At 37.6% G+C, this 15157-nt stretch overlaps 1 protein-coding gene across 1 annotated transcript; it reads right to left on the bottom strand.

Annotated features, from left to right (window-relative positions):
- Nucleotides 1-937: 937 nt before the first annotated feature.
- Nucleotides 938-10687, bottom strand: LOC139715383 (arylacetamide deacetylase-like). Its single transcript, XM_071626957.1, has 5 exons — nucleotides 10642-10687; nucleotides 5469-5671; nucleotides 4048-4294; nucleotides 2727-2793; nucleotides 938-1733 (listed from the first exon to the last, which is right to left on the bottom strand). The coding sequence occupies exons 1-5, from the start codon at nucleotides 10685-10687 to the stop codon at nucleotides 938-940; spliced, it is 1359 nt and encodes a 452-aa protein (XP_071483058.1).
- Between the last annotated feature and the right edge of the window lie 4470 nt (nucleotides 10688-15157).

Raw genomic sequence — 15157 nt, 5'->3', positions numbered from 1 at the left:
AAGAAGGATAGCTCTTTCAGAAAATATGAAAAACTCAAGATCGACTTCGTGGACCCATTTCACCTTTTTTGAGTCCCCACATAAAATCAAGGGGTGCGACTTTTTGTTCGTTTTGTGATGCACGGTCATAATTATATATATATATATATATATATATATATATATATATATATATATATATATATATATATGTGTGTGTGTGTGTGTGTGTGTGTTACTTTACATTGTCATGGATTGATGTTGCATATACACCATTACTACTTTTTACAATAAATGAAATGAAATATAATATATATCTTACTATATACATACACAGTGCAGGAAGTCATGAAATTGTTGTTTATTGCGGCGATACCCTTATTAACTTCACACATTTCTGATGCTTGCATTTGCACTTGTAAAATAGTCCTTTAGAATAAGTCTCTCTGGCTAAAATTGTACTTTAGGCATTCTCAAGTCTACCGCCGTCCTTTACCTCTTTGTTTCATTCCAATATTTATCTGCTGTTCTTGTGCCGTTTTATAACTAGTATTCAACCACTTCGGGAGTGATAGTGGCAATAAATAATTCGTCCTTCGAACTTCACTCTAAAAACGATATGAACTTACGTATCAATTTCTTTGGGGTGTTTTATCACATTCGAACTTTCACGAAACTTCGTACATCGCGTGAAGTGAGTATAATGTACATTTATCAATGCATAATTATAGCTCAACGTGATAAAAAAGAATATTTCATAATTTACTCAATATATCATAACATTTCACATTGACATAATCTGTACATATTGCGTGTATGTGGATGCTTGTTATTTTGTTGTTTTTTTTAACCTCACGAATGACATACAACGAATGAATGAATGAATGAATAAAATGAATGAATGAATGAATGAATGAATGAATGAATGAATGAATGAATGGTATCTTTCAATTCTCCCTCATAAGTGCGTGTTTAGGTAGTGAATGAATCCTTCTCTGAGGCGTCTACCGGTCGGCGAAGGCATGGGACCAAACCAGTCAACCCCGTGGAAAGCGTCTTCGTAGTTTACCCACTCTGCCGGCACCTTGTCCGCCTGGAGTCGCCTGTAAAAGAAGATCCCATCATCCCGCAGGGGATCGTAGCCGCACGTGGCGACGTAGGCTGCTGGTAGGCCGGTCATATTAGCCCGAAGAATTGGAGAGAAACGCGTATCCGTGAGTGTTGAGTTTAGTTCACTCCATAAGGCATCGTCTCCGAAATCGTTCCTGGGAGATGGCGTGTAATAAGCTTGGTCCCGAAATTCCTCAGGGATCAGGGCGTGATCGAAGGTCCTCCTATACATGGGCGAGTTCTTGAAAGAGGCAGATGTGTGATTGTTCGCCATCATCTTCGGGACCAGCGTATCGTTGAGGACTCCATTGTAGTAGGCGCTGAAAGTGTAACCCGTGATGTAATTGGGTATCCAAGTTTTGGTGCCGAAAAAGTGGCGATTCTTTTGGTAAGATGGTGTATGAAAATCGAAATGCTGCAGCCATGGAAACAGAAGAATTTGTAGCTTGATGTTGGGGAGGACTGGGTCATCATAAATGGCCTGAGATACGGCTGCTGCGAGGTAGCCACCGGCACTGTCTCCCCCGACTGCGACTCGGGCTGGATCTACGCCAAAGTCCTCGGGGTGGGATAGTACCCATTTCGTAACGGCCACTCCGTCGTCGTAAGCCGCTGGGAACGGATGCTCGGGCGCGAGACGATAACTGCGTTTAAAGAAAAAAAGTAGAGACTATCAAATGAGACAATAATTTAAACAATCCTATAGAAAGTCACCCGAAGCACATTTGAACTGTTATATCACAAAATACCGAACCAATATCAAATCACTTTGATGATTTTCATTTTCTGGTGGTAATACCGCAACTACATACGCTAGATGGTTACGCTAGATCTAGCAAGTGCTAGATGGAGGGGAGGATAGTAGAGTACGTGAAGCCTAATCGTAAGCGTAATTTTTGAACATGACGGTGAGGCACGTACTTTTAAAGACCTTGAATACAGTAAAACAAATCTTATAATTAGAGAGCATCTTGCAATATCGTTGACAGCAAGAATATCTACAAATAACATAAGATAATAGGCGATGTTTGTAGGAAAACGGTCGTGGGGTATAACAGATTTGCCAATAATATCACTCCATGCGCTTTTCCTATTCCAATTTGCATTGATCTTTATAGTTCACTGCATTTTCGTTGCGACATATGAACCGACTGAATTATTGGTGTTCCTCTTTTTATCAATCTTCGCGACTTCAAAGAAGGCGGCACTGCCTGACTGTTGATTATTGTTAATGTGGTGCACGACCAACTTTTGCATTAAAACATTGCATTTTAAGATCTAAGCACCTAGCATCGGATGTTAAATTGAGTCACTAAAGTCATTTGATTTTTTTCATTGATTTGCAATCATATTTGCTCTACCAGTTTCCTTTGAAGAGTCTACCAAGAAACTTAACTGGCTGACGCGATTTGCCGGGATGATGAGTTGTTTTGCCTTTCTTGTCTATGACAGACACTGTGACGATTACATCAAATAACTCATCATTTCAAGTCTTGATGTACTGTTTCTGCTCCAGATCTCAGCCCAAACTTGAAAACAAAGAAACCAGCTCTGATTTGATGATTTTGTTGACCTTTGTCAACTTGATTTTTTTTTTATTACAATCGTTATCAAATGGAAAAATAAAAGATACTCACTCGACTGACAGTAGAACTGCATCATTTAGGGACTCAGCTGTCTCTCGTGTTGCAAGTTCATAAATATCTGTATTTATTTTCAAACGGAAAAAAGAAATCATAGCCATCATCTCCTGTCACCATACAACCATTTCTCAATGTCTAGCGCGTGCAAGAGCCACGTCAATGAAATGGTGTGCAATGTGAAAAAAAGAAATCATAGTAAAACAACATTTTATTCGTGTCAATTATATGTTGTCTTAATTTTCGGTATTATTTGTCTGTGAGTGTGTGTGTGTGTGTGTGTGTGTGTGAGATCGTCAGCTAGAACCAAGTTCACACTTGACGTAGCTACATGTGTAAAATATTACATTGTATCTGTATATATTATATACATGTATATGCAATGGGGTTATTTTTTACACGAAACTACAAAAAAGTTAACCACAACGTACGTGCATATCAGTATGACTGCATTATATTGGTAACATAACCAAAAAAACAACAACAAACAAACAAACAAACAAACACCAAAACGTAGCCAGACATAGGACAGATTCTCAAAGAGTAGACCCTGAGCTTAAAAAAACAACAACATAAGTATACATGTAACTCAATACAAATGGACTTTCCTAACCCAACTGAATGATGGGCAGAAAGAACACATTGTTTAAAAGTGTTTACTGAGAAACGAGGCTAAGTACCCCGGGGTCTGCTCAATTGTTTAACATTACCATGCTGTCCTCTATATAATGAATGGGACAAAAAAAGGGACATAAAACTCCACAGCAACCATGCACAATGAAGGAATAATCAGATTAGGCTGAAATTTTGCACACTCTGCATCAACCTTACAAAAGTTATTAAAGTTTAGAGAGGACAGTTTGTAAAGGGTTTCTTCAATGAAAAGGGGCCTTCCAGACAGAGAATACCTATATCAGTCTAAGAAAGCCTAAAAGTTAAAGATTGACTGTACAGGTTTACCCAATCACCTATTTTGAGTCCTCATGTAAAATCGGATCATGCGACTTTTTTATGTACTGTGACATTAAAAAATTGGGTGAAGTGGAAAAAATAAAAATTAAAGTAAAAACACGATGATCTGATCAAGATAAGTGATGCTTAGGGATAGGCTGTCCCCTCGTGCTCACTGTATAACATAAAGGAAATTTATGCATTTAGAAGATATTATTGAGGAAACGAAATGCTACCCGTTTAAGAAAGTTAATCAGAGGAATACACATTGTACTATGAATAATAACAATAATGTTTTGAAAGAGGGTTGAAGGTGATCAAACTATTAAAAAAAAGTTAAGTCATATTATCATGTCAATATTCTTACCCACGCTACCGATGGTGAGCCCTCCTCCGTGGAGAAATATGAAGGCCGGCCTATTTGCAGACTGTCCCTCCTTTTGCTGGTAGAAGAGCACCCTCACCCCAGCAATGGTCGTGTCCTCAAGTGTAACCTTTGACCCCGGGGACTGACCCTCGTTCAACTTCCACGCAGTCGTAAGTGCATTCAATCCAAACTGGAGGACTGAAAAGTCGATCTTGGACCCACCCAGAAAGATGGACTTCAAATACATCTAAAGGAGACGAAGAAGAAGAAGAATTAAGAAAAAGAAAATGAAGAGGCGAATGACACAAGAAAATGCAAGCATGGAAGAACAATAGTTATTTTTCTCATATGTTGGAAGTGTAACAACATTCTTTTACATTATAGACAGATAAACAGCTGAAAGCGAGGAGACAGATTATTGCAGTTACACAATAGATAATTTTCACTATGATACCCACAGCCACGACAAACCTAATTTCTACACAGTGCATAGGGCCTTCCTGTCAATGACTCACTGGTGCAGGGTTAGTTTGTGAGTCTTTGTCAATGAATGATTGTGCTGATTACTGTTCGATTGCAGATTATTATCTTGCACTTTGATAGGATGAAGCAGATAGAATAATTGACCTTTGAACTTGGTGATTACTGGGCAACTTGGGACAACGACGAATAATCTTTTCCAAAGGATTGCAGGAAGTCTCTGCGAGTGGGTTTCCGCCGTCAGAAACGACTTTAACAGTTGTCATTATAATTTATGTACGTGTAAATATAATTTACCAGATACTGTTTTAAGTTGCACTGAGTGATAGCATTTTTGTAGAAACCCCAAATGAGCCATGCACTTTACTCAACATTGCTCAAAGTGCCGTATTATCTGTACGATTGATTACGTGCATCTCCCGTTTCTATTAAGTTGTTCTACCTTGCTCTTATGTACACATCTATTCAATCGTTTCCTTTGTAGTCCCAGGGTGCTATAATACACACATTGCTAGCCTTTCACCTGCGAGTCGCGTACGTATTTACTTCTTTCATAGACTACTGCTCAATTCATCCGAACTCAATTCATACCTCAGTCATCAAATAAATACTAAGCGATCATTAATTTTCGTCATTATCAGTCATTGTATAGTGGTCAGACATCCGAATACCAAGGAGCTACTCGTGAAAACTCCATTTTCAGGGTTGATATCTTGCAATCGATATCACGTCCTTTGCAGACAACGGATCAGAGATAGAAAAAAATATGCTCTTAATATCAGCTGACCTTCGACTCTGACAATACTCGTTGCTTGCATGCATGCCTGAAGAGTAACAAAAACGAAACTTAAAGCACTATTATGACAATCAGCACTCCCTCTCCGTTGTTCGCCATTCACACCCGCAATGTCATAATTGCAATTATGATGGTTTGCACTTACCACATACGTTGCGCAGTGAAAACCAACAGTCTTCCAATAAAACTCAAAGTGTGACGTCATATCGGCTGGCATGGGCACGTACAACAAGTTGCCCAGGCACAGCCCGACTAGGAAACAGACTAGCAACTTCATGGCGACGTCAGCAACGCACAACGATTTGTCACGACGGTTAAGTATTGCCTCCCAGTAAAGCAAACTGTTTACTACATGTATAACAAGGTATAAGTTCGAAGGCTTGTCAAACAGGTCTAATCCTGATTTCGGATATCAATAACACTGCTTAGGAGTACTGTGTGATACAGAAAGCGTGTTGACAGTGACGAGAATATGTCTTAATGTGTCGCTTACTCTCCCCATGCGTGAGTTGAGCCATGTCGTGCGCAAATCGTGCATAGCCAATCTTTTGAGAGATCGTCTGACATTGATATGTTTTTCAATAAACTATTGTTCTCGCTAGTCTGTAGTGATGATGACTTCATGTTCATGGCACGTAAGAGGTGGAGGTAAATATTGTTATCATTTAGGTAAACAATATCTTACCTCTCCAACTCTGATTGAAAAAGAAAATGTTTATAAATAGCTAACTCTAGTCAACGACACTACACATCAAAACCTTTCAAACTTGGCATGATGATATTAGTATCATGATAATGAACAAATCTCAAATATGCATAAGATAATGACTGAGGCATGTTTTTTCTTTTGTATTGTTAATGATTTTCTCGTGGTATTGTATGCGCAACACTTAAATGTAGTGCACTGTTACTGTATGGACTTTTTAATATTAAATCACAGCCAATAAACTATCATTACGCTCAATCGATTTACGGTGATAATTGAAATATAACCACTAAAATTACAATGTTTTCTGCATCTTACTGGATTTCCCATACCTAGGATCAGACAGACATCCCCTCCCCCCCCCCCCCATCTCCAAAAAAAAAGTTTGTGATATCAGGCAATCTCTTCGGGACCTGATAAAGCTGAGTCACAGAACTATGTAGGCCTACTTAGTTCGTTGGCCAACAAGTTGACCCCTATTCCCAAGTTTCGAGACAATAAGTCTGTAATATTGAGTTTGCTACAGAGGAGGGACATTATGAAATTTTACTCGTATCAGCAACAATGAGTCGGGGGGGGGGGGGGGCAATAGCTGAGGAGGGCCCCTTGCTACAATTTCTCAGATTGCGCTTTTCTTTGATAATGTCCTATAACCTTAAGGTAAGACAGAAATCCGACCCCCCAAAATACGCAAGTTTAATTATCAAAGTATTATCTTATCTCATATGTTTTAAATGAATAAATATCAGCTTTCGAAGGTTAGGAGAAAGGGCTTTATAATGAAAGCAAGGAATGCCACTTTAATCCGCTTTAGACGAGTCCCGATTATACCCGGGTAGGTGTCTACGGGAAATGCAGTAGAACCAATTTGTCCTCGACGGGTTAATACTCTCATTGATTTCATATCAAAAAGGAAGTTTATAGTGAAGGCTTATGTAACAGGCCAGAAGGAGGCAAAATCGGACGTCATCACTTCCTCCAATTCACATGGTAAAGTAAAATAATAATTGTGACTGATGTCCCTGCACAATGAAAACATGTGGATATATTGACCCGTTTTGCAATGCATTCAGATTTAAAGGGGATGGCTATAGTAACTGATCAGTGGGAATCAGTGGGAATGCTGGGAGATGATTGTTCCAATCCTTGTGGGATTCATTTAAGAGTACATTATGTTGTGTGAAAATTATTTGCTTCCTGCAGAATGGTCTCATATTCAAGTAATGTGCAGTTCAATGTTTCCAGGTTAGCACGTCTGTACAGTGACGGGGCGATCGTTAACGGCCCTTTAACGATCGCCCCGTCACTGTACAGGCATGCTATTAAACTTGGAAACATTAAACTGCACATTACTTGAATATGAGACCATTCTGAAGCAAATAATTTTCACACGAATAATGTACTCTTAAATGAATACCACAAGGATTGGAACAATCATCCCCCAGCATTCCCACTGATTCCCACTGATCAGATACTAGCCATCCCCTTTAATGCATGTTTTGTTCACAAAAGTTGCCCTAACATCCACAAAGGTTGCTAAAGGTTTGCCCTACCTAGCAACAACGTAGTAAATTCCTGCCTATGAAACAAAAATGGGAGGGAGCAGGTGAATGAAATGCTTCGTTAAACATCCACAAATTGCAATGGATTGCACAATATGGTCTAGTCCATTACATACTTTCCGTTCGTGTGTTTTTTGGTTGTTGTTTTTTTTTTAAGTGGAAAAAAAAATGTTCCTTTCCCCTTCCCTGTGTTGGACGGGATGGAGAGTGGTTTGCATTCCTTTACACCCCAATTATTGGTGATACGCGTTTAACGTTCAATAGAAGTAGTGCTTCGGTGAAAGCACACGATGACAAATTCTACATGACCCTGACTCACGATTTGACTCAGGCTTGAAATGACTAGGGAGCTGCACACCTTGCGCTGTAAGAGCACGGTGAGCCCTCTGTAGTTCAGAAGCAAAAACTTCTTTGTCGAGTTGCGTTCACTGATCTCTATTATACAGGCATTTAAGGATCAGTGGTTGCACAATGTACTTCTCTCTTCAAGTTCAAATTTATAGGAAATAATAACATATAAATTGACTGCTTTCCATCATTTAATGTTGTTTTGATTAATTTCTGACATAAATCATGCAATAAAGTTGTCTCTGCTTTGAATATAAGAATTTTTATTTTTACCAAATTTGAGCACTGGAAAAAGATTGATGCGGCTACGAAAAGTTCCAAATCTGTGACGTAACCAAATGTGTATGTAACCCAGTGGGATTTACGTATCTATAGGCAAACTGTGTGCACTTTTAAGGAAATTGGTGTGTAATTTGTTGTCAATCTAGAATAAATTGTCCGCCAAAACTATCTATTGACGTCGTGAAATTGTTTGTTTGTTTGTGTTCATTGGAATCATTTTTTACACCCATAAATTTACGGAAAACAAAGTTTTAGAAGCACAAAACTTATCGTCAGCTCAAGATTCACGATCGCCGTGATCAGCTGTTCCTTCGTACAGCCACAATTTGCTGTTATCATTGACACAACAAATCGATCATTGTGGGGGAATTGCGTATAGCTGAGATAATCTTGCATACTCATGAAGGGTGATAACTAAGTCAAAGAGCTGTAATTGATTGGAAATAATTTTTACACCCATAAATTCACGGAAATACGACGTTTGAAAAGCACAAAACCTACCGTAATCAGCTCAAGATTCGCGATCGCCGTGATCAGGTGTTACCACAACAGTACCAGCAGAATCGGCAGTGAAGAGGTATTCCTTGATGCCGTGATTTCAGCTTGATTCTTCTTCGAAATTACATGATGAAGGTTTGTTAGATAAATGTGACCTTCTTTTTCTCTTGTGTGTTGGTTTATATTCTAATTTCTACCTCAACTTGCTAAAAAAAAAAACAGTCTAACAAAGCGGGAAACTGCAACATTTCCGTGCTGAGCAGCAGTCACGATGCACGTGTTGCATGCAAGCATGCACCGCTGCTGCAGCGATCCCCATAGTATAACACGTAGGTTGCTTGAAAACAAGGAGGTCCTCGGCGCAGTTGACCAATTGTGAACACGTATTTTGATCACGTGTCTTGGTAACAAGGCTGTTTACGCGTCTGGGAGACGATTTGCATAAGCTTACGCATGTTTCCGACGAATTTATGAATGAAAGTGAGTAGCATGACATCATGCCATGACCATATTTGGAATAAGCAGAGGTAGAGCTTTCTGTAGGTACCAAATGTGTCAGGGTTCAACGCAGAATATAGACACGATCGCCAAAAGAACAGTCATTTTCGCCGTAAGCGAAGGCGATTTGGTCTTTGGACGTAAGATTTTGGCCAACTTTTGAGATTGACATCCCACTTTTCTCCTCAAAATTCCACATTTTGTAGGTTGTATTTCGAAATGTTGATATCAAGCAGAAACTAGAAAATTTCCCCTACAACGTGATACCAAAATGTCAATTTGGTCCCTGAGGTCATTTGTTTACCTTTTTTCGGGCTGTAGCCCGAAATCACATTTGCCGAGAAGTTTCGGGTTTTGCCAGAACGGGTCTCATATAGCCGTACGGCAAATCAGCTCATACACATTTGGTGACGTCACTCAAATCCGATATTTCTTGTAGCGAACGGAGCTACGTGGTCATGGAAATTGGGTGTTTTTTCAATCTCAAAAACAGTTTGGGGGGTATAGTTACATCGTCTAAAAGATATCCAGTTTTGTTAACTAGCTTCTTAGCTTTCCGTAGATATCAAACTTGTCATATTTCTAGATTCTCTATAAATTTCAACTTTAAGAATAATTGTTTCTTAAAGATAAAAGAATGGACATACTTTACGCCTGATAGATAATAAATAATATAATATAGAGATGCAATTACAGGATGATAAATGTGCATTTTTCATTAACTTCATTCACTGACTGTAACATAAGAGCTAGGTTTGTTTGTTGTTTTTTTTTTACGAATTTGTTCTTAGTTTCAGAATACGGTAAAAGATCACTGCGAGGAACATGTTTCCAAATTTGAATGGAACTGTATATGAAACTTTGGTCTTCTTTTTAGTCAGTTGATTGCCTTTTGACTTTGTTTTTCTTCTCGGTTTTTTTTTTGTGTGTGTGCATGTCAGTGTGTGTGATATTGTGTTTTTGGTATTTAATTTAATCAATGAAAGCTAGTGTATTGCCCTAATTTTCTCTTGTTCGTGGTTAACTCTTTTGATCTCATTTCATTCCAAGAATCCAAGTACAAGAGACTATGATAAAGTAAGATCAAACAACTAACAATAAGGCTTTGGCGTGATTATATCCACTAGTATATAAAGGATATAATTGCCCCCCCCCCCCCGTTCAAAAAAAGGAAAGGCAGAAATGACTCGGCATTGTCGTGACTTCGACGTGCAAGTGACCAATCGAGACAGATGGATTAAGTCTATAGCTACCAGAGGAAAATTTATTCTCACAGAGTGACTGTGGCATTTTGAGGATATGGGCCTCAGAGGGCCTCCATTCCTGTGCGAGTCAAAAAATAATAATTATCTAGTGCGGCCTATTTACACTGCAAAATGTTACAGGACAGCCGTGCAAAGGTGCCAGGACGGTGTCGGTCTCACCTGCACATGCTATCACCAATTCGACCTCTCGGAGATTTAGGAGCATTATGACCTATTACTACGCCTCTCATTAATTTGTTTGTCCTACAGAGACTATCTAAAAAACAGAAATGATGAAATTAATATATAGAAGAAAATGATGATAACAAAGAGGAAAGATTGCCACTTTTCGATGACCGAAATCATCTTAGACGTTGGAGCAGTCATGTCCGTGCCTCTGCAAAAACAAAACAAATCAAAGCACACATATATATATATATATATATATATATCTATATATATATATATATATATATATATATATATGCAAACAAACAAAAACTTGCTCCTATGTTTCTTGGCGCCTAACCGGAGATATTTCTTTCCTCTCATGCGTTTATGTTGATCTGATATTATTATGCAGGGAAACTGAGAGTTAGAAATATACATCAGAAGTGTTGCGAAATTGTATGATGGATGCATTTCAATGAACTCTGTTCTGTTGGTTGAAGATTTTTTTTTTGCAAAATATCATTAAAAAGATGATCCATCCATGTCTATGGCGGGCAAAGAAAAAATACTGGCGAAAATTCTGTGTATAGCAGAACTAACACACACACAACAAATAAACAAAACGGACACAAAAAATTAAGAAAATTAAAGCATGCTTCGGATAAAAGCTGCGTTTAATAGTGAAAAACAAAAAATGATCAAAAGAAAGCAACAAACACGCAATTTATACTAACTTAAAGCAGCGGTTTTTTTTTTTTCAAAGCAGTATAGGATGGTTAGAAATTATTGATTTTGCCAAATAACCTACCACTTTAGTAATAATAATAATAATAATAATAATAATGATAATAATGACAATAATAATGATAATAATAATGATAATAATAATAATAATAATGATAATAATAATAATAATAATAATAATGATAATAATAATAACAATAACTAGACTTAGAATTTGTCAACACTGACAAATTAGGTGATCCGATCTGTTTGGAAATCAATGATGTGAGTCCTGATCCAAATAGGCATGACCATACATGTTTTATCGGTGTTGAGGGGACATTGGCTGTGTGATGTTTGGATTCTCATTTAGAAAAGGGAGTCAGACCTGCCATCTTTGGTACCGAATTTCGTATACAGTAACGAAGATACAGAATGAAGTACAGTATACAATATGACCTTTGACCCCACTTTGCACACCCAAGATGACATCTGAGCAAAAAGTGGTTATTTTGTGAAATGATTCTTGTAACATGGTCTTTGCGTGTGCAAAATGTGGAAAAAGATAGGACATGTATTCACCAAGATACAGGATGAAACATTTTTTATCTTTGACCCTAATTTACATAACCAAGATGGTGTCCGATAAAGTAGCTGTTATTTTTTTGAAATAATGTATGTGACATGAACTAAACATGTGCAAAATATGGGGGTAATAGGGAATGTCTTTCTTGAGTTATTGCAAAGAAAGTTGCAAAAAGAAAGAAATATGAAAAAAATACATCGAAGCTAAGCTTTAATTTTAGCAAAGTGTTATGACGTGATTTCGATGTCGTATGAGTAAACGAAGGGCACATAACGATAGCGCAAAGTCTCAGCTACAACATATTAAAATCTAGGAGAAACTCACCGAAGGGTCAGTGAGCTAGTGCTCAATAAAGACAATCATGTCAATTTTCACATCTAGAAAAATTCCCTCCCATAGAGATAACACGTCATTACGAAGATACAGAAAGAAGTACATATGACCTTTGACCCCACTTTGCACAGACAAGATGGCATCTGAGCAATAAGTGGTTATTTTGTAAAATTCAATACATCAAAGATAAGCTTATTTCAACCACGTTTTTTGACATGATTTCGTCTTCGTATGAAGAACAAAAGGCACACTAGCAATAGCGCAAAGTCTCAGCTACAACATATTAAAATCTGGGAGGAATTCACAGAAGGGTAAGTGAGCTAGTGCTCGATAAAGACAATCATGTCAATTTTCGCATCTAGAAAAATTCCCTTCCATAGAGATAACACGTCATATAGAGAAAAAGGTACATATGACCTTTGACCCCAATTTACACAGACAAGATGACATCTGAACAAAAAGTGGTTATTTTGTGAACTGATCCTTGTAACATGGTCTTTGCGCGTGCAAAATATTGGAAAGATAGGATATGTATTCGCCAAGATACTGGATGAAACATTTATGACCTTTGACCCTAATTTACATACCCAAGATGGTGTCCGATCAAGTAGTTGTTATTTTATGAAATAATGTACGTGACATGAACTAAACATGTGCTAAGTATGGGGCTGATAGTCATTGTTGTTGTTCATCTATTGCACAGAAAGTAGTAGAAAGAAAGAAAAATAAAGAAAAAATTATATTATTTTATAGAAATTTAAAGGAGAAGCATAAAAAAATCAGAGAAAGATGAAGCTAGGAAAGGAGATTCAGACGAACTAAAGAAAAAGAAGAAAAAAGTGTTTAAAAAATATAAAAAAAAAATATTGGCAGGAGTGAGCTTCGAACCAGGGACCTTAGGATTACGAGTCGGATGCGCTATGCAATGACCTATTTCATGCTCCATAGGCCCTGTGTATTAAGCAAAATGACGCTGCATCGAAACTACGTGCCATTTTCAACCAAGTTTTTCGACGTGATGCCGACGTCATATGAAAAAATGAAGGGCACATTAACGATAGCCCAAAGTCTCAGCTATAACATACTAAAATCTGGGGAAAATTCACCGAAGCATAAGTGAGCTAGTGCTCGAAAAAGATAGTAATGTCAATTTTCACTGCCAGAAAAACTGCTCTCCCATAGAGATAACACGTAAACTGGTCAAATTTTACAAGGATACTTTCAATCCATTTTTACGAGGTGATGACGTTATCCAATCAAAATGTTTTTATTACATTAATGAAAGAACATTTCGTAAGCTACAACATACTGAAATCTGGGTGAAAATTGGCGAAATTTAAGTGAGATACGCTCGAGTGAATTTGAAATTTGATGACGTCATTTTGAAAATTTACTTTTTTTTACTTTATTAAGAAATTTGATATCTTTTCATCATTTTTTCAGTATCGCCAACCCATGAAATGACATGTACAACTCACCAGCTTTTAAAATATGTAAAGAAAATGGGGGGTCACCGTTCATCCTGACGAGTAAAATCAGATTTAAATTTGGCGGTTTTTTGGCATAGTTGCACTGTATATCGCCATTGACGCGCGCGCGGAATTTCAACTTTGACGGGCCCGTATGACGTCATATTGAGTCGGATTGACTTGAAATTTGATAGAAATATACCTTGGCATTTCAGACATGCGATGCGTGTGAAAAAACGGGAAATTTCTGTTGCATTTGAGCTGTGCGTGCGTATATATGCGCGCGCGTACGCGTCCGTCCGATTTTTTCAATTTTTCAAAAAATGCTCCAAATGGTCTGAAACGTGTGCAAAAAAAATTTGAGCTCGATTTGAGCATACAAATATTTCAACGCGCGCGTACGCGCACGTTTTAAGGCATAGATGAATTTTGAGAATATGAGTAGAATGCGCTTGACTTGAAATATATGTGACGTAAATTTCATTGAAAAACTCCATTCCATTAATGAGATATGATTGAAAATGTGTTTTCATATAATGACGTCATAGTGACGTCACGGTTGACTGATCACTATGATTTTACTTGCGCTGCCGTCTTTGCGATATGATACATATATGGTATAAGTTTGACATTGATAGGCAATGCACTTTCTGAGCTAACCTCTGCACAACTTTTGTCCAGAAATAAAGAAAGAAAGAAAGAAAGAAAGAAAGAAAGAACTAGAGATTGTAATTTGTCATCACTGACAAATTAAGGTGATCCGATCTTTTTTTTAATTAATGATTCGAGTCCTGATACTGCAAAGTCTCAGCTACAACATATTAAAATCTGAGAGAAATTCACCGAAGCATAAGTAAGATAGTGCTCGATAAAGAGAGTCATGTCAATCTTCACATCTAAAAAATTCCCTCCCATAGAGATAACACGTCATAGCGAAGATAGAAAAAGAAGTACATATGACCTTTGACCCCACTTTGCACAGACAAGATGGCATCTGAGCAAAAAGTGGTTATTTTATGAAATGATCCCTGTAACATGGTCTTTACGTGTGCAAAATATGGGAAAGATAGGACATGTATTCACCAAGATACAGGATGAAACATTTATGACCTTTGACCCTAATTTACATACCCAAGATGGCGTCTGATCAAGTAGTTGTAATTTTATGAAATTATTTTCGTGACATGAACTAAACATGTGCAAAATATGAAGGTGATAGGGGCTGTTTTTCTTGAGTTATTGCAAAGAAAGTTGCAAAAAGAAAGAAATATTTCAATACATCAAAGATAAATTTTAATTTCAACCAAGTTTTTTCACGTGATCCCGACAACGTATGAAAAAACAAAGGGCACACTTACGATAGCCCTACATCTCAGCTACAACATATTAAAATCTTAGAGAAATTCACCGAAGC

Source organism: Diadema antillarum, unplaced genomic scaffold, assembly GCF_040938485.1.
Source record: "Diadema antillarum isolate AM-2024a unplaced genomic scaffold, OU_Dant_1.0 scf00000048, whole genome shotgun sequence".
Taxonomy (NCBI): domain Eukaryota; kingdom Metazoa; phylum Echinodermata; class Echinoidea; order Diadematoida; family Diadematidae; genus Diadema; species Diadema antillarum.
This window is presented reverse-complemented; position numbering and strand designations above follow the sequence as displayed.